At 40.1% G+C, this 20,043-nt stretch overlaps 1 protein-coding gene across 3 annotated transcripts in view; it reads left to right on the top strand.

The window, feature by feature from the left end:
* si:dkey-157l19.2 (uncharacterized protein KIAA1522 homolog) overlaps positions 1-20,043 on the top strand; it is a 70,132-nt gene that overhangs the window by 46,204 nt on the left and 3,885 nt on the right. For 2 of the 3 annotated variants that reach the window (XM_057858723.1, XM_057858722.1), the window contains exons 3-7: positions 6,013-6,153; positions 6,232-6,275; positions 6,353-6,488; positions 11,620-11,730; positions 13,795-17,520. In XM_057858723.1, coding sequence (XP_057714706.1) covers positions 6,013-6,153; positions 6,232-6,275; positions 6,353-6,488; positions 11,620-11,730; positions 13,795-17,520 — 4,158 coding nt within the window. Of the gene's footprint in view, positions 1-3,952; positions 4,971-6,012; positions 6,154-6,231; positions 6,276-6,352; positions 6,489-11,619; positions 11,731-13,794; positions 17,521-20,043 lie in introns of those variants that run through there. The other variant, XM_057858724.1, reaches the window with a different exon arrangement.

The following is a 20,043-nucleotide window of genomic DNA, read 5'->3' as shown; positions in this document are numbered from 1 at the left end:
AACCACTTCCCCAGTATTTTTGATAGTGTGGATGGCAGGTTGGATAAACTCGGACGGGCAGTAATCCCTTCACGCTGACAGCGATTCTTGTGACGTGTGCATTGTTCTAGTAGTTCTAGTGTTCTGGTTGAAGCAGAAGGGTCCAACAGGAGAAGTAAAAATGACTGAAGCCATTTCGTCTCACCACAAGTTTTGAACAGTCATAACTTTTACAACATATCTGCGCCAAACATATCGTTCTTGTTGAGTCATAGTCTGCAGGGTCCTGTAGGGGTCATTTGCATCAACCCTACAGCGCCAACTAGTGGCAATAGAAAGTCACTCATTTTTTAAAATATATGTCCAGTTCTTTTCAGGTTGGTCATTGTAGTTTCAAGACCTTTTAAAATACTTATTTTACGGCCCATGTCCACATGTCTCTGTCTGTTGCTGTGATGACCCTTTATTCACTCCTTTTTTGTAGTCCTCTGTCCAATAGGGGTTTTTATCTCTTAGGTGTGTGAATGTAAAGAGGCAACTTTCGCGCATGTTAGGTTCTAATGAGAAGATTAGAGAGGACGATCTGCCACCACCCTGACCTGCACACTGTCCGAGTTGCATGACGTCCGAGTTGCGCTAGATTGCGAGGGCCCGTTCTGTCCTGCTTGCAGGCCTAGTTTTGTTTTTGTTTTGTTATGATAGGTTTTAAGAATCTGCTGAAATCCCTCCCATTTCAAATGGATTAGACATCTATGGTGGTGAATGGCAACCAATGAGTTGCATTTATGGGTCACTTCCTGTTGATTTTGGTTTACAGAAAAGGAAGCGACCCAGGAATCTCCCCAAATGAAGAGGCAAGCAACACTTTTAAGGGGCAGTATTTAAAACTGCAACCCCAATATATTAACATACAAAGTCTATAATTTCAAATGCAATAAGTAATAGAAAAGTATGAGAAAGTCACTCAACAATGAAAACATTTACAAAAACAGCCATTCTTCAAAAGTTCTGTGCTGCCTAGATTTCGTCTGTCACTGTCGGTAACATTGAGTAATAGACGAAGATATCACGATAATGCTGTTGATAAAACTTGTTTTTGGCAGTGTTGGCAATTGCGTGAGCGTATTCATTGATCTGAGAGTTAAATACAATACACACTGCTAATTTTCGTGACCGCATTAATGGTGTATATTAGCATTAAGATAATTTAAAAAAAAAAACAAAAAAACAACAACTGCTTTTCGACACAAAAGGGCCAGTTTGATTAACAGAAGGTATGAATGTATACTATCAAATTCAAGGTACAATAAAATGTATTGTGACCAATACATTTATGTACATATTTCTAAAACCCTTTTATCTCCATAAGAACTATAAAGAGAATTATTATTTATCATACGCCCCTTGAAATGTAATCATATTTCCTTAAGCAGATTTTCTGTCACACAATGTTTTTCCCTTTCTGAAGGCTGAGTTGTGGAATTTGAATCAAATTGTTGCGCACGATCATTGGATTTAGTACATTTATTCAAATCCAAGATGTAAACATCAGCCTGGATTTGATAAGTAATCACTTCCAGCCTGTTAATACTGTCAATCCTCAACGGACAGATGGTGCATTTAAGAGGTGAGTGATTAATATGCGCACTATTTGACTATAACCAGTGATAGTTAAAGTCCCTTCTCATTAAAGGGATCCATGGATAGAAAGACTAGTAGTTCTTAATATAAATAGATAAATGTTATTATGAGTTCAAATGATTTGATATTAAAACCCCTCTTGATGTTTTCGTTTTTATACAATTTGTAAAATTAGTTTAACTAGTAGGTCGCCATTGTTGTCAATGGCGCTTGGTTACGCTGCCGTACTTCCACAGTGTCACTCGTTAGCTACATAAACATGTTGTTGGTTCTGCCCTTCCAATTTGAACCCGTGAGGAATATTAATGAGCATGACAGCACTGTCAATATTTCACAAACCGAGCAGCAAAAGCAAAATGAACAGTAAAGACGGGATGACACGAGACGAGAGTATGACAAAACCGTTGTTCTGCCAAAATCGGCTACACATCCAACAAGAGGTGAATTTGACACCCAAAGTACTACCGTGTGCTTTCAGCTTGTTTTCTTTAGATGCATACAGGCAGAACGTCATAACTTTCGTCAGGAAAATCGTAAATGGAGGAATATCAAATAAGGGTGGTTTAAATACGCTACGTGACTAATGTGGTCAACAGATCAACAATCTTCTTTAAAGCTACCACAAGAAAACACAACGCATAAAAGTATGAAAGGGAAGCACATATTTGAGGCAATGAAATGGTAATAAGAGACTCAATAAAAACACAAATAGTAAGTACTCGCCGTTTTTATGTGTTGAACGTCTCGCTGCGCAGAAGGAATTGCAGAAGACCGGTAGTGTTGGTTTAGTGAGTGACAAACTACGTCATCACCCCGAGTGCCCATAAAACATGGCGCCCTCCGTAGGTCAAAACATGTACTAAATATTGTAGATTTTTTAATCAGTGGATTTATGCGTTTCTAATAACATATTTTAGTAAAAAAGAACAACTTTGGCTTATTAGAGCCTACAAGTCTTTCAGTCCGAGGTTCCCTTTAATAGTATCACCCTACCCACATCTTGTCAAGTGTGTTCAATTTTTTTGTCCATATTAAAGTGCCTATGGCGGCAAAAAGCATGTTTATTTCATCTTTCACGCTGTATTTTCAGAATGAAATGGACGGCTTGGATGTGTGTGAAAGCGATCAATTTATTTATTTATTTTTAAATCCAGCACCATGAAAATGAGTGACTTCCTGGATTGAGGAAGAATGCGAATGTGACGTCAGCCGGGTCACCATCTCGCAATACAGCCATTGCTATATAGCATGCAGATGGACTGCGGATTAATTTGTTTGTTTTTCGCATTCTGCCAGCCCAATGTGCTGCAGGCTTTTGTTGCTGCACCAGGGAGAGGCGTGTGATCCTTTTTGGGTTTCAAAATGTTCCCGTTCACCGTGTAGAATGGCCAAAACAAGTCCGACAACTGTTGGAACATTTGACCGACGACGAAGTGACTAAACTACGTGTTTTGTATTATGTCAAATACTGGGATCATGGCACATGTTTTAATAAGGAGGTGACTTGCATTTTGTGGGTGACAATACTCCTTGTCCACAGAGAAGGCCACTCGGCCAACGACCGGCGGCTTGTCGCACACCATAGTCACTTCCACCCCCTCGGTCCTCTTCGTGTGGCCGCCAATAGACCACTATTCTTGGCTTGGGCTCGGGCAGCCTCACGCTCCGGTGTCAGCCAGTTTGTCCACCTAGATTGCGGTGTTTATTCCCCTCTCTGCCTGCCCGCCGGAGCCGCAGCAGAACAACGAGCTGTAACTTGCTCACCGCCGGTGGCTAGCCGATCGGTGAAGACAATCAAAACCGCCGCCGTGTGTGGCATTAGTCGTTTCGGGTTAGCATGTCGGCTAGCTGTCACGCCTCCTGCTTTGTTTACGCTCTTTCCTCCTTTTCCGAAGCCGGGGCAGGGAAATGACAAAAGCCGGACTAACTCCGGTGGCATAAAATACCGTTTGGGAGGGGAAGAAGTCGGCAGTTTTGACCATTATGCAGTAATTTTGCCCTGTTGGACTGAATAAATGCATTTTTAATATTTCATATTCCATTTACAGTGGCACAAGACTGTTATTTGTCATCACCATACCATTATTTAGCAACTGGTGGAAAATACTTAGATAAAATAATGCCCTGTAAAAATATTGGAGTAGAGAGATTGAAACAATCATGATATTTTGCTGCTCTCTGTCGCAGTTCCCTCGTTCTGAATCTTCCCCCTCAATGGGCTGAATTCTAAATCAGATGAAATCGTGACCCTGCCGATGTCACCATCCAGCTGGGGACACTAGAGCACTGTAATGACGGGCGGGGCTAAACAGCAGATTAAAGACTAATTTCTCGTCATCTGCGCTTTGCCAAATTGTCGTGTATAGTCAAATCGTCTCAAAAGAGTATTCTAATTCACATAATAATGCTATTTAAGATTTTTTTTTTGGATGCTGTCACAGGCACTTTAATTTACTTGTACATTGTACATGCACACCCACTTAAGCTGCTATTTTGGTTCAGAATTGTGACACATGAAATTGTTTTGATCTCTAAACTGCTGTTAGTTTGCTTGTAAGCATGAGAATATTTAGCATTTGTTCAGTTGTTTTTTCTGTGTAACAGGAAGTGCACATATTATATTGCTGATGTAAACAGAAAATAACTAAAAGTAACAAGAGTTTTAAAGAATTAAGTCAATGAATAATGTTCCCCAATTTCCCCGTGTATTATTACAACCTTACAAGGCTCCAGGAATTCATTCACATGCATGACCATGTGCCGTGAGCCACAGGTTTCTCTTTAAACTTGTTTCTAGGAATAAATTTTCTTAAAATTCATGCTCCCCCTTGTGGTGCATTTATAAATCTCATTACAAGTAAAGGTGTTTAAGAAACTTGATAATTGTACCACAAATCACAGTATGCTGTAATATGGGAAAACTGCGCTGAGTGTCTTTCATCAAATCCTTAACAAGTCCTTCATTGTTTACATCTATGATCACTCTTTAATCCCCATTGACCAATCAGTGTTTGCAGATGGGTGGCAAAAGGGATGGCAGGAATTAGGCTGTACAGGATTAGTGTGCTTGGACGCCAGTTGTCTATTGGCTGTTGAGACATTCACAGATGAGCCTCTGAATAGAACTGGGAAAAAAACATCATTTTCAAAAACAATGCAGATAAGCATTTTGTACTGATCGGACAGTCTGTTTACGGCACATGGGGATTTTTACCTTGTTTTATTCAAGACATTTTATGTTGGACTTTTAAAGTTAATTGATGAGCTATATAAGAAGTCCGTCATGGTGGTACTTTTGACCAATGACCTCACCACTAATTTCTACTGCTTTACCACACTCAAAAAGAAAGGTAAGTGAAGGCAGCACAAATTGATTAGAGTTCAATAAAAATGATTAGATTATGACTGTAATATGGCCAACACTGTTTTTAGAAAATGAGTTCAATATGGACCACATAAATCAATCTTGCCTTTTAAGTGATCCTCTAGTTAAGATAGAAATTCTCTCTAATTGGGGGAAAATACTATGTAATATGTTTGTTTTTTGAATTCCGTTACAATAGACACAGTGATGACGATTAATAATAGTTAAGCATGTGGCTGCTCAGGCTAATTTCAGCATGGCCTTACAGTGACTGTGGCAAATTGAGCACAGTAGGTGGCTAAATGTAGAGCAGGTGTCAGCATTACGTAAAAGTGTCTTAGCAGGTCTCACTAGAGTTGCATCACGTGGCAAGTTCACTACACATTGAAGCGACCATATGTTTGACATGGTTTAATTTGTGTGGAGATAAAAAATAAGGGATAGATGTATGTACAGTTGGACAGCAGTGATGAAGAGTGAAAATTTGAGTCAATTCATTAGCCATTCAAAGTGGTTCTTCAGGTTTTTGCAGTGTTTGAAGTTCACATGTGACCGAAAGTCATTTGTATCTCAAATCCGGTTGTTTTTTTTATGGATTTCGTCCATGGTTCTTGTCACGTAATACCTTGTATCCCCTAATTATCGAAGAAGAAATGTATAGGAATACGCATCTACAATTGAATGTGGCAGTTTTAATAATTCCCCTTCCTCTGTCTAATAAGCTCACATCTAGTCCAGAAGAATGTGTAAATCCTATCATACATTGCAGGAAAGTAGATCTTTGATTTGATAATCCTCCTTTGCGCTATTCTCAAAGGCAAAAATTAATCCTGAATTAAGGAGTGGAACAAAGGTTTAATCCGGATATTATTCCTGTTGTTTGTGCTCATATGTATTTGTTTGGGTTTAAATGTGCCTAGCAGCAAGATGATTGCCTCTTTGGTGTCCATATGGGCAACTAATCTGCTGTTAGAGTAACTATGTACTTTGCTGATCACCTCCCCCTGTCTTTCTTGTTCTCGTTCAAGCTGTGCTAAATCTGAATGATGATAAGACCCCACCTCCTCCGCTGCTCCAGGAGAACGTGTTCATCGAGGCCAGCAGGCCCAAGTACCTCGAGGACCTTCACAGTGAGGCCTTGGAAGGCTTGAAAATGATGCAACAAGAAGGTACGTATAAATAAAACTTGTAGTCTTTGAGCTAAGCATGAAGAGGCAGTGCAGATTTAAAAGTAACTCTTTTTACAGAGAACAATGCTGGAGTGGAATTCCAAGATAATGAAAGCACAACTGTAAGTGATATTTCAACCTAAATTTCAGTTTTCTTTTTTCTAAAAACTAACACACTATTATATTATTCCCCTGGAAGTCGACAATGACAGCCCAGACAGATGGTGAGGGTGGCGGGTTTACAACTGACAGCACCATTCCTGACGCATCCTCTGTTGCTTCTATGCAATCGTCTGTGTCTTCAAAATCATCCCGTTCTGGTCTGACCAGGCAAGGTAAATGCAAAATAAGACACAATTACACTATAATTAAATGCGCTAAATTAAAATAAAATTAAAAAAAAAAAGAACTGAGCTTTTTAACAATCCAATAAAACAAAGAGTGATGGAAGAGAAATACTTTATTCATAGTAATTGAAACCTTAAAACACGCCATTTAAGAAACAATTCTAGAATTTTCATTTGAAAATGACATCCTTTAAATGACGTCCTACTCTATGAGTGTATTCTTGAAATCTGCTGTTGACTACTGTCGAAAAAAATTGGTATTTTTGCATATTGTCAGACTTGAGCAAGTACAGTGATCCCTCGCTACTTTGCACTCTCAGTCCATCGCGGATATTTTTTCCAATTAAAAAAAACAAATACAGATGAGCTGTCCCGAGCCGATCGTGTAATCTCACTCTCGTTCCCTCCCTCCCACTCCCTGCTCTTTGTTCGTCAGTCACTGCACTGGAGTTGCTTATTAAAGTTAACAGATGTTGACAGATGTTTGGGTTTGATCTTGCCAAAGCTTCAAAGTGCCGCATGCATCAATCATCATTTAACTTGTTAAACAGTTGCTGTGGAAACTCATGGTGTGTAAGTGGGCAGCTTAAGAGGATTTGAGTGGACTCCCTCAATGAAGCATTCAATAAAGCCAACCATTTTTCTACTACTTTATTCATGTTTGAAAATAATTCGGTGGGTCAGCAACATGTTTAAAACTTATCATAATTATTACGTTTGAAGTGCTTAAAAATAATTTATTTATATTATATACATATAAAAAATATATATATATACTCTGGGGAAAAAAAGTGAAATAACATGTCTTGTAGGGGTGTAACGGGATACAAAAATCTTGGTTCGGTACGTACCTCGGTTTTGAGGTCACGGTTCGGTTCATTTTCGGTACAGTAAAAAAACAAAATGCAAAATATAAATGTGCTAGTTGTTTATTACACACTTTTGTGCTTTCAACAATAGGAACATTAGCCTATACAAAGCTAGAATTCTGCTCCAAAATAGAATATACAATATTCTGAAATGTAGATATTTTGAAAAACAAATTAAAAATAATTTTGGCTAAGACTTTTTCTTTAAAAAAATATCTCATGAGCAAAATTGAACAGTTGCAACACTGAACAGTTTCAAGTTTCTCATATTAACTTTATGACCACAGCTTTGAAAAGTAAGGGTTATTAGGGCTGTCAAATGATTAAAATTTTTAATTGAGTTAATCGTAATTAATCGCAATTCAAACCATCTCTAAAATATGCCATATTTTTCTGTAAATTATTTTTGGAATGGAAAGACACAAGACTGCTATATACATTCAACATACTGTACATAAGTACTGTATTTATTGATCATAACAATAAATCCACAAGATGGCATTAACATTATTTCTGTTGAAGACATTTTTTCTCTGCAAAAACAAACACACAACAGAGCCTTAGAACAGTAACAAAACCAGTATTATTTAAAATGTGTGCAAAGTGTGTGTAGTGCACACATAAATGTGGCCCTCTTCCCTATTCATCCTCTAGCCAGTTGCTGAGGCAAACCAACTTATTTACATTTTCTGAGAGTTGTACCATCTATATTCTTTAATTTGAATTCCCCACCCAGAGGGCCAACCTGATTTTCTTCCATGTTTACATTTAACTGTTACCCACGCTGCTCACTGTACTTCTGAGTGGTGTGACGGCCCTGGCCGTTTAATTGTTATCTTTTCTATCTGTTATCGCCATTCATTCACCTGTGCATTTGATCGCTATTTTGTTACACTCCCGCTTTTTTGGTGAGGTATTTTGTGTTCATTCGTTTTTGTTCACCACTGTATATAAGCACCGCAGCAGTAGTGGTAAACTGCTGTTTTCGTTCAACACGTTTTGCTTAGTGTAGAAGCCAGGGTAGTGGCTGTATTGTTTTCTTTTTTACGATCAGGGTTTACTTAGCGGGTAAGTGTAGTTTCATTTTGTTTGTTGTTTTGGCTTGGGCTTACGCTGAAGCCAGCTTCTTCCGCATTTTGTATATTTTGTTCATTGCGAGTTCGACTTGTGTGAAGAAATTTGTGTCCACTTGCAACTTGTGTGCGTGGCTCGTTTTATCTTACGCCCTTAGCGAGCCGTCCGTGGGACGTAACAGTGGGATTATGGGATGCATGAGCAGGCATTCCGCGCTTGCGTTAAATGCGTCAAATATTTTAACGTGATTAATTTAAAAAATTAATTACCGCCCATTAAATTTGACAGCACTTTACATCACGTCAGAAACTCGTTCGGTACGCCTCCGTTCCGAACCGAGCACCCAGTACCGAAACGGTTCAATACAAATACATATACCGTTACACCCCTAATGTCTTGTCATGTATCTCTTTCCAGTACTAAATCTGAAAAATACATTGAACACACACAAAAAAAAATTTGGGAAGGAGGGTGCGCTACTTTGCGGTTTTTCACTTATCGTGGCGGGCTCTGGTCCCCATTAACCGCAAAAAATGAGGGATCACTGTAAACAATGCGCCATTTTAGTAACCATGGTGAATTGGGGATGAAATTCATAGTATCCCAGTTTAGATTAGGAATCAATGAGGAATCAGCAGATTTCAAGAATGCATTTGTACAGGCGGATGACATTTAAAAAAAGACAAAAGATAAAATCAATTTCCATAATTATTTAAATATTTTTTCTTCCATCACTCTTGATTTAATTGGATTGTTAAAAAGTTCCTGTTTTTATGGTTCACCCTGTACTTTGAGTTTATTTTAAATTGGGGTTGTCAAGTACGTATATTGAAAATTAGCAACACTGAGATGTTTTCACCAGATTTCACATTTGACTGAAAACGTATTGATACTCGAAATTTTCACTACTCTTGATAGTAATGGTAATGCAGGATATTTCCCCCCCCCATTTTTCTTATATATTTATTGGCGGCCAATGACAGCATTAGATGTCCAATAATCATTCGCTCTTCCAAGTCAAAGTGAATCGGACATCTTGAGCTGCCAATGTCACTGAAACATGAGCACATAGTCTGGGGCTGCAACTATCGATTATTTAATTAATCAATTAATCAGATTATAACATTTAATGCATTGCAGAATACAGTGGGGCAAATAAGTATTTAGTCAACCACTAATTGTGCAAGTTCTCCCACTTGAAAATATTAGAGAGGCCTGTAATTGTCAACATGGTTAAACCTCAACCTTGAGAGACAGAATGTGGACAAAACCCAGAAAATCTTATTATTTGATTTTTAAATTTATTTGCAAATCATGGTGGAAAACAAGTATTTGGTCTATACCAAAAGTTCATCTCAATACTTTGTTATGTACCCTTTGTTGGCAATAACGGAGGCCAAACGTTTTCTGTACCTCTTCACAAGCTTTTCACACGCTGTTGCTGGTATTTTGGCCCATTCCTCCATGCAGATCTCCTCTAGAGCAGTGATGTTTTGGGGCTGTCATTGGGCAACACGGACTTTCAAACTCCCTCCGCAGATTTTCTATGGGGTTGAGACCTGGAGACTGGCTAGGCCACTCCAGGACCTTGAAATGCTTCTTACGAAGCCACTCCCTTGTTGCCCTGGCTGTGTGTTTGGGATCATTGTCATGCTGAAAGACCCAGCCACATCTCATCTTCAATGCCCTTGCTGATGGAAGGAGATTTTCACTCAAAATCTCTCGATACATGGCCCCATTCATGCTTTCCTTTACACAGATCAGTCGTCCTGGTCCCTTTGCAGAAAAACAGCCCCAAGCATGATGTTCCCACCCCACACAGTGGGTATGGTGCAATTCAGTATTCTTTTTCCTCCAAACAAGAGAACCTGTGTTTCTACCAAAAAGTTGTATTTAGGTTTCATCTGACCATAACACATTCTCCCAGTCCTCTTGTGGATCATTCAAATGCTCTCTAGCGAACTGCAGACGGGCCTGGACGTGTACTTTCTTCAGCAGGGGTACACGTCTGGCAGTGTAGGATTTGAATCCCTGGTGGCGCATTGTGTTACTGATAGTAGCCTTTGTTACTGTGGTCCCAGCTCTCTGTAGGTCATTCACTAGGTCCCCCCGTGTGGTTCTGGGATTTTTGCTCCCCGTTCTTGTTATCATTTTGACGCCACGGGGTGAGGAGGGAGTTGAAAGTCCGTGTTGCCCAACGACAGCCCCAAAACATCATTGCTCTAGAGGAGATCTGAATGAACGAATGGGCCAAAATACCAGCAACAGTGTGTGAAAAGCTTGTGAAGAGTTACAGAAAACGTTTGGCCTCTGTTATTGCCAACAAAGTACTGAGATGAACTTTTGGAATAGACCAAATACTTATTTTCCACCATGATTTGCAAATAAATTCTTTAAAAATCAAACAATGTGATTTTATTTTTTTCCCCCCGCATTCTGTCTCTAATGGTTGAGGTTTACCCATGTTGACAATTACAGGCCTCTCTAATATTTTCAAGTGGGAGAACTTGCACAATCAGTGGTTGACTAAATACTTATTTGCCCCACTGTACATGTTAGGAAACAAACAAGTATTTATGTTTGCAATAATATTTATTTTGGCTTGTTAAGATTGCGAATACAAAATAAAATTCCTGAGTGTTTCTTCAAACGATGCAGAATTGCACTTTGAATTCACAAGAGTAATTAATGCATTTTAAAATAAATGAGGATCTAAGTACAGCAAAAGAACAATTGGCCATGTTAGATGAGTAATTGCATATTTACTGTTGCCACTAGAGGGCAGCCAAATCCACCCAAAACAAACCATTATAACATCACAAATTAATTGAATCCTTGAAACAGCAAAATTTGATGAATTTGAATTTGAAGCGAATAATCATTGCAGCACTAAAATAGGCATTCTCTGTTAGCAGTTACAGTTCAAATGGATTGGACGTGTACTATTTACTCATTTCAATTCGCAGCAGAAGGATGATTGGACATCTATCACAGTCAATGGTACAGAGTTATTAAAAAAGAACATTAAGTATCGAAAAGAGTAGTATCGAAATCGAGGTGACGTTTTAGTATCGTGACAAAAGTACTTTCAATATTTTACTTAAGTAAAACCAAATTGTTGCTTACGTATAGACACTTTTCTCCCCGTCCCCCCCACTTTCCCTCCCTTTGACCAGGATCAACATTCAGGCCTTTAAACGCTGGTAAGCAGTCAGAAAAAGGCAGGACACGAAGACGACAAAGGAAGACCGTGGGAAGCATCCCTCGTCATGTACAGCGAGAACTCGGTATGGAACTTATTTGTCAAATCTAACATTGAAATGACGATCTGATTTAGAGGACACATTATTAGCCATTGGGTGATTTTCAAAACAATGTAATGTGTTGGCAATCTACTGTACATTGGAATCCAAGACTAAACACCAATAATTCAATGAGAGTTAGTAACCAAACTGCCACTGTCAGTCATATAACCCTAATAGTTCAACAGTATAGGTGATTTTTGAAGTTGCATTTTAAGTGCAAAAATGAATAAAAGTTCAGTTCTGCCTATCATATGTTTAAATGCAAAGTATCCGAACCACTTGATTCCTGAATTTACATTTAACAAATATATATTCCTACAATAAATTATATAAGTGCATAGAATAGTATTGATAATACATAAACCAAAGTACAAAATAGAAAATCGGAAAAATACAGCTATAAATTGGAAAATCCTTACCTTAAAATTTCATAAAAAGAGAAAAACAATGGGAAATATAGCTAAATATTGCAAACTTATGGATGAAAAACTTTATAAAGATAAAGATGTTTATTTTCTGAAATACAAAAAGAGAAATAAGGTCCTGCTTTATATTTTTTTCCAATTTCCTTTTACTTTTTAATGAATTTTTCAATTTTGTTGTATAAAATATATAGTTTTTATGTACTTACTGTATATATTCCCCCAAATGCTTTTTGCTTTCGGTACTTGTATGTAGGGCTGTCCCAAACGACTAATTTTCTCCCGATTAGTCAGCCGACTATTTTTACGATTAGTCGACTAATCTAATAATTATAAAAAAATATATATATTATCATTTTTTTGTTTGTTTACTAATTTAGCAATGAAATTTTTGTTGACGCTTATCAATTCACAAAAAACATATTGGAACACTTAAATTATTTATTAAAGTACAAATAAACACGTAAATAACAATAATAAATCACAAATAAACAATGAGTTTAAATGCTGATAGAATTAACTAGTGTAGCATCCCGATTTAAAAGATGGTCTCTTAAACTGATGGTTTACAACTCTTATTCCATCCTTGATGTAATCACACTGTAAGAGCTACGGTGCACACAAATTAAACAACACAATTAGAAATTAACGAAAACTTTTTACCTTTTTCCTTTTAAACCTTATTTATATATCAGTGAATTGCCTCTATGAATTGCCTTATCCTTAATTTATTACCTTATCATTGACAATCTCTCCCTTGAGTGCAATCACTGTATATACTGTATATATTTATGACCTTTTAACCTTATATAATTTTCTATACCATAAAATAAACCATAACATGAAACAAACCTTTCAGTTAGCATTAAGAACAATACTAATAGCACTTATAGGCCCATTGTCAATGAAACATTATTATCTAGTAAGGCGACAGCACCCTCTGGTGTACAAAAAATGAAGGAAAAAAAAAAAAAAAAAAAAAAATTACAAACGGTGACGGCGCTTGAGGTGTTTATTCACGGCCGACGTGCAGCCAAGCTTGGCATTGAAGAGACAGGACAGAAGAGTGTACCCTCCTTTGTTTCTTTGAAATAAGTCAATGTTTTGGACACTCTGGTGCGCTTTTTTGGCTTTGTGCCGCTTTCCCCGCTTGCATACAGAGCATCCGACATTCTGAACTTTCCGCGCATATATTTTTTTAACCCTTCATTAACCGTCGACGGGATGTTGTGCTCGTTGACGGATTTACGTCATCGATGACGTCGACTATGTCGACTAGTCGGGACAGCTCTACTTGGAAAAGTACTCTCTCACAAACACAATTTCATAATTGGCTTCTTGGCTAGGTCCAAAAAGATACTTATTATTTACTATTTATACTTGGTTGTTTGATTTTACATGTACATGCGAAAGTTTGGCAATACCCAGGGGTGTCCAAGCTTTTGCATGCAGGCACTCTAGAGACTCAGCTACGATTTAATATACAAGCAACAAAAGGTAAAATTTAAATATCCTTTTAAAACGCAGTTAAAATGCTTAAATAAAGATTGGTGACTGTATAATGCAAAGATGATTCAGATTCCAGATGTCAAGAATTGATTGTAACTTTTCCTCCTTGCATCAGGGTTGGACAGAGCTGGCCAGTCAATGCCTTTAAAATTAGATGAGGAAGAACGTTTCAATAGCGATTGTGACAGTGATCATACAAGAGCATCCGAACCCAGCAGAAATGTCACCCAGCCCATCAGCGAGGAGCAAGTTGAGCAGATTCGTGTTGGTCATATGGATGATCTGGCCTTGCTGCAGCGATTGGGCCCGGACTTGCTAGATGGGCAGCGGCCTTGGTCAGTGGCAGTTCCCTCAATGACCACCGCCAATAGTCTTCAACAGGAGATGCCATCCCCGGTCATGTCAATGTCTCCCCAGGCTGCTTACATGTCCAAAATCATTCCCAATGCTGTGTTGCCACCATCTATTGAAGTGGTGGAGATCAGCCGAGGCCAGAGCCGCAACAGCCTCCGAACTGTCAGCAAGAGCAGCCTTCTTCTGTCCAGCCCTTCCCCATCCCGTACCTCGACTAGAACCACTTCCTCTAGAAGCTCCAAAATCAGCTCGGCCTACCGCCACAACCCTTACAACCTATCGGACACTTCGGGCTGGAGCCACTCCGAGTCCTCAGAGACTTTGGTGTCAGACTCTTCTACCATCTCCAGTGGTAATATCTCTAGAAAAGAGCCCTCAAAAGACAAAGAAGCAGATTCCATCACTGTCAATGGCAAGCTCGTTATTACTATGGAACAAGGTAATAAGAAAGAGGGACCCTTTGTACGGAGCCTCTCTGTCATGAAGCCAAAAAGGGCTCCGCCTCCGCCAAGTCGCTCCTATTCGCTGCACAATAAGATGAAGCGTCGATCGCGAGATTTAGCAGAGGTGGTGGTTATTTCAAAGGAGCCACGTCCTCAAAGCAATTCTGCTTTAGGAGAGGGAACTGAGGAACCTGAAGCGCCTTCTCCTGTAAGGGCGATAGATAGCCCCGGCTACAACGGAGATACCAGCTCTCTAGAGGACTCAACAGGCTCAGTGTTATTTTATAAGACGAAATCACCACTGGCCAGTGACTCAGCTAAGGCGGTAAAAACGGTTCCTTCGTCACGAGAAAAACTGGAACCAACACAAGAGAATAAAGTCAGCAAAATAACCTCCCCGTCCAGTGGCTATTCAAGCCAAGATTGCACATCCCCACAGTTTCAGCCTAGCAGCGCCTCACCAAAACACAAAAGAGGAATTCTAGCAAAGCTTCAAAAGTTATTCCCTAGTGCCTCATCGCCATCCCCCCTCATACATTTGGAAACAAATAAAAGTGCAATATCCTCCAAAGATCCACAGTCTCAACCAGAAAGAGGGGATTGTCAAATTGTCAGCCCCTCTGTAAAGACCTTGAGAGAACTCTTTGACATCCCTCCACACCCTAAAGTCCACGCACCTCCAGCCCCCCCTCCCGAGGTTTGGGCTCACAACAAGCGCACCTTTGAGTTGCTACTGGGACCCCCAGCCCCAGACAATGTCTATGCTATTATAAAAAAGAATCCAAAAGACAGGAGACAACAAAGATCATCTGCATCTGTGTCTACAGAGGGCTCTGTGAAAAGTTTGACTGGAGAAAGAAAACAGAAAAATCTGACTACATCAGTGGATTCCACAAATGGGAAAGAGAAAGTTGAAGAAAGTGCACTTTTGAATGTGAATCAGATTCACAAAATCAGCAATGAAAGACTGACAAATCAGAGCGTAGATTTTGAAGGAAATGGCAAAGTGAAACAAAACGATGAGAAGGTACGAGTAAGTGACATGTTGAATGGAATGTTAGTGAAAGCTGCAGAAAAAAGGGAAGAAAGACTGGTGGCGATGAGTGGCGGCGTAGGCAAAAGTATACCCACGCAAGCTTCAGAGTTGAAGGTTAAAAAGAGTATTGTACATGCCATTTCGTTAACACGCACATCCCCGTCACCTTCTCCTCCTCCTGCACACTTACCCCCAGAGCCCCCCAGCAAACAAATCACAGTGGTAAACAATGCGGCATCTCCTGAATCCTCCTGGCCCCCACCACCTCCACCAATAATACAAATAGCCAGTATGCCAGATGAGTTGGATTTCCCCCTACCACCTCCACCCTTAATTACGGAGGGGCTTCTGCCGCCACCGCCGAGTAACGTTCCTGCTGCAGCAACTATCACAGAATATCACTCCTCTTGCACAACTCCAACAGTTATTGTGACCACGGAACCAGAACCACAGGATTCTATAACGTCCCAATCGGTTGCACCTTCACCTCCCTTGATTATCCCCCCTCCACCAACCTATGCAGCACCCCCTCCACCAACCATAGCTGCCCTCACTGTGAGAGCTAAAGAAGTCATTCCTTCTCCACCTAAGGAGGTCTCTCCTCTGATAACTCAAAGGGTCTTTCCACCACCCCCAGATGTGGTTCAAGCTGTGTTAACTAAAGAATCTGCCCCTCCAATGGTTCAAGTACTGCCTTCTCTACTGACAAAAGACATACCTCCACCTTTGTCCCGTGTTAAGGAAGATCCCCCTCCTCAGGTTAGCCAACACCCACTTTTGCCTGCAGAAACAGTCTCACCTCCCTGTTCTGAAGATGTTCTTCCATCTTCTCAAGAGATTAATTCACAGATCACAGAAGAAGAAACCCTTGATTCCAAACTATATCCACCTCTAAGTATTCCACCCCCACCACCAAGCGAAACCCTAAAGTTGGACTCTGAGGTGATCCTTAAACAAGAAAGCATCTCATCTGAATCTCAAAGTAAGCAAATATCATGTAATGGTATTCTCACTCCCCCTCAAAGTATTCCACCTCCTCCTCCTCCCTCAGAACTTCTCCCATCAGATGTGACTGCTCTCCCAAACACTGATGGGCTGCACCTTAATGAGGGCCCTATTTCACCACCAAAAGACATTTCCATCCCATCAAATGTTGATATCTCTCCATCGCCGGAGAAGCCTGAGGAACCAGCACCTTCCCCACCTGTAAGCATTCCTGTGCCACCACCTCTTCCTGTCGTGAATCATGACAGTCCTTTGCACCACACAAGTAATGCAAACACAGAAAATGAAAGCCCTGAACCTTCTTCTGATATTGTTCAAGAGCAACCTGTCCCTGTGGTCACACCTTCATTGTTGCAAATGGTTAAACTGCGGGCTGTTAACAACAGCCCTGAACCTCCTGCAGCGGAAGAGCCAGCTCAAGATGAAGATGTGAAAATCCAGGTACTCAATGGCTTGATCCAATCTCCCCAAACCAACACCGAGGCCCCACAGAAGCCCATTAGAAGATCTCTGATCATATCCTCACCTACATCCACGTCTCCACCTGCAATTGTCACCTCCCAACCAGATCTAACTCAGGCCCAGTCTGTCGTTATTGTTCCACCTGAACCTTCACCCACACCCTTCAAATCTACAGCAACAACCACCTCCATGAACCTACAGGAGGCCATCCGCCTGCGGACAGCTGCCAGATCAAGGGACAGTTCTGCATCTCGCCTCAGCTTGCATTCACCTACTTCACCAAAAGATCACTGTCCGTCTCCAACCAGCACAGCAAGTTTTATCTTCTCAAAGAACAAGAAGATGGGGATAGACCCCACAACTCTCTCACAGAAAATTCAACACATTTCTACAAAGGTGGTCAACGAGGTGGAGTTGACAACAAAAGCAAAGATGCCACCACCTGTTGCAAAGAAGCCCAAAACAAAGGCTATTGGTATGGAGAGCAGCGATGGAATGGAGCAGACTGAAGGACAGCCAGCACAGACAGAGAGCATCATGGGTAAGAATAATTCTCGAATAACTTACTTTGCGTGGTGACAAATTACAGGAAAACACCGAGTTTAAAAAGGTTATAGGGCCACCAATTTTTGAGTTATCAATTGAAAATAAAGGGACATGGTCTCTTTCCCAAATCACGGCTCGAGACGCCCCCTGAATGAAGGCATTTTGTCCCTAAAATTTGACAGTTTAGATATATTTTTCATGTGCCGGTATGATATGCTGACGGTATGATAACCTTAAGCAAAGATATCACGTTGCCAGAGAGAAATAAACACGTTTTACCACCGCTAGATCATAGACTTCATAATGATATTGACGGGACACGGGGCTGATTAATAGGGGGCCTGTCTCCGTCAAAGCTGACCGAGTGGAAACACAAAGAGCTTTTTATGTTGAAAATTCTTGTGAATAAATGCTTAAATCCCTGAATTCTTTATAGATTTGGACGTAAAACAGTCTCAATTCTTGGTTAAAAGTAAAAAGAACGGGCAGTTAGCATTTATTTTACGTAAATATGTCGACTGTGCTGCTAGTCTTTAAGCTACTGTGGCACCGCCTTATCACAATAAAGAGCTTTTTACGTTGAAAATTTTGGGAATAAATGCTTAAATCCCTGAATTCTTTATAGATATGGAGGTAAAACAGCCTCGATTCTTGGTTAAAAGCAAAAAAAAAAAAAAAAAAGTGGCAGTTAGCATTTATTTTATGTAAATACAGTGGGGGCAAATAATTATTTAGTCAACCACTAATTGTGCAAGTTCTCCCACTTGAAAATATTAGAGAGGCCTGTAATTGTCAACATGGGTAAACCTCAACCATTAGAGACAGAATGTGGAAAAAACCCAGAAAATCACATAGTTTGATTTTTAAAGAATTTATTTGCAGCTCATGGTGGAAAATAAGTATTTGGTCCATACCAAAAGTTCATCTCAATACTTTGTTATGTACCCTTTGTTGACAATAACTGAGGCCAAACGTTTTCTGTAACTCTTCACAAGCTTTTCACACACTATTGCTGGTATTTTGGCCCATTCCTCCATGCACATCTCCTCTAGAGCAGTGATGTTTGGGGCCGTCGTTGGGTAACACGGACTTTCAACTCCTTCCACAGATTTTCTATGGGGTTGAGATCTGGAGACTGGCTAGGCCACTCCAGGACCTTGAAATGCTTCTTACGAAGCCACTCCTTTGTTGCCCTGGCTGTGTGTTTGGGATCATTGTCATGCTGAAAGACCCAGCCACTTCTCATCTTCAATGCCCTTGCTGATGGAAGGAGATTTTCACTCAAAATCTCTCGATACATGGCCCCATTCATTCTTTCCTTTAAATAGATCAGTCGTCCTGGTCCCTTTGCAGAAAAACAGTCCCAAAGCATGATTTTTCCACCCCCATGCTTCACAGTGGGTATGGTGCAATTCAGTATTCTTTTTCCTCCAAACACGAGAACCTGTGTATCTAACAAAATGTTGTATTTTGGTTTCATCTCCATAACACATTCTCCCAGTCCTCTTCTGGATCATCCAAATGCTCTCTAGCGAACCACAGACGGGCCTGGACGTGTACTTTCTTCAGCAGGGGGACACGTCTGGCAGTGCAGGATTTGAGTCCCTGGCGGCGCATTGTGTTACTGATAGTAGCCTTTGTTACTGTGGTCCCAGCTCTCTGTAGGTCATTCACTAGGTCCCCAAGTGTGGTTCTGGGATTTTTGCTCACCGTTCTTGTTATCATTTTGACGCAACGGGGTGAGGAGGGAGTTGAAAGTCCATGTTGCCCAACTACAGCCCCAAAACATCACTGCTCTAGAGGAGATCTGCATGGAGGAATGGGCCAAAATACCAGCAACAGTGTGTGAAAAGCTTGTGAAGAGTTACAGAAAACGTTTGGCCTCCGTTATTGCCAACAAAGGGTACATAACAAAGTATTGGGATGAACTTTTGGTATTGACCAAATACTTATTTTCCACCATGATTTGCAAATAAATTCTTTAAAAATCAAACAATGTGATTTTTCTGTTTTTTTTTCTTCCACATTCTGTCTCTAATGGTTGAGGTTTACCTTTACCCATGTTGACAATTACAGGTCTCTCTAATATTTTCAAGTGGGAGAACTTGCACAATTAGTGGTTGACTAAATATTTATTTGCCCCACTGTATTTTGAATTATGATGCCAATGCGATGGTGGTTAATTTCTCCCATTGATTTTTTTTCACGTTTCAAAATGGATGCATGGTACGAAAAATATAATACCTTGAATCCTCGAACAAATCACTCCTGAGAAAATCTTTCCTGTTTGTATCCAGTTCAGCTTTCGTACTTTTTCAACCTAAATCCAGCGTTGGATCGCTGCATGTGTTTAATAACTTCGACCGACTTAAGGGTTGTGAGCCCCTATATACTCTACTTGGGCCACTTTGCCCCTATTTAAAAAAGCTTGCCTGGTGCACAATGCAAAATCTTTTAGGTGATTAATTAACACTATTACACTTGTGTTTTGTAATTTGTATTTTTATGAAGAAAAACG

The sequence above is a fragment of the Corythoichthys intestinalis genome, chromosome 15, assembly GCF_030265065.1.
Source record: "Corythoichthys intestinalis isolate RoL2023-P3 chromosome 15, ASM3026506v1, whole genome shotgun sequence".
Lineage (NCBI taxonomy): Eukaryota > Metazoa > Chordata > Actinopteri > Syngnathiformes > Syngnathidae > Corythoichthys > Corythoichthys intestinalis.
Note: the sequence above shows the minus strand (reverse complement) of the source record. Positions and strands in the feature narration are given on the sequence as shown.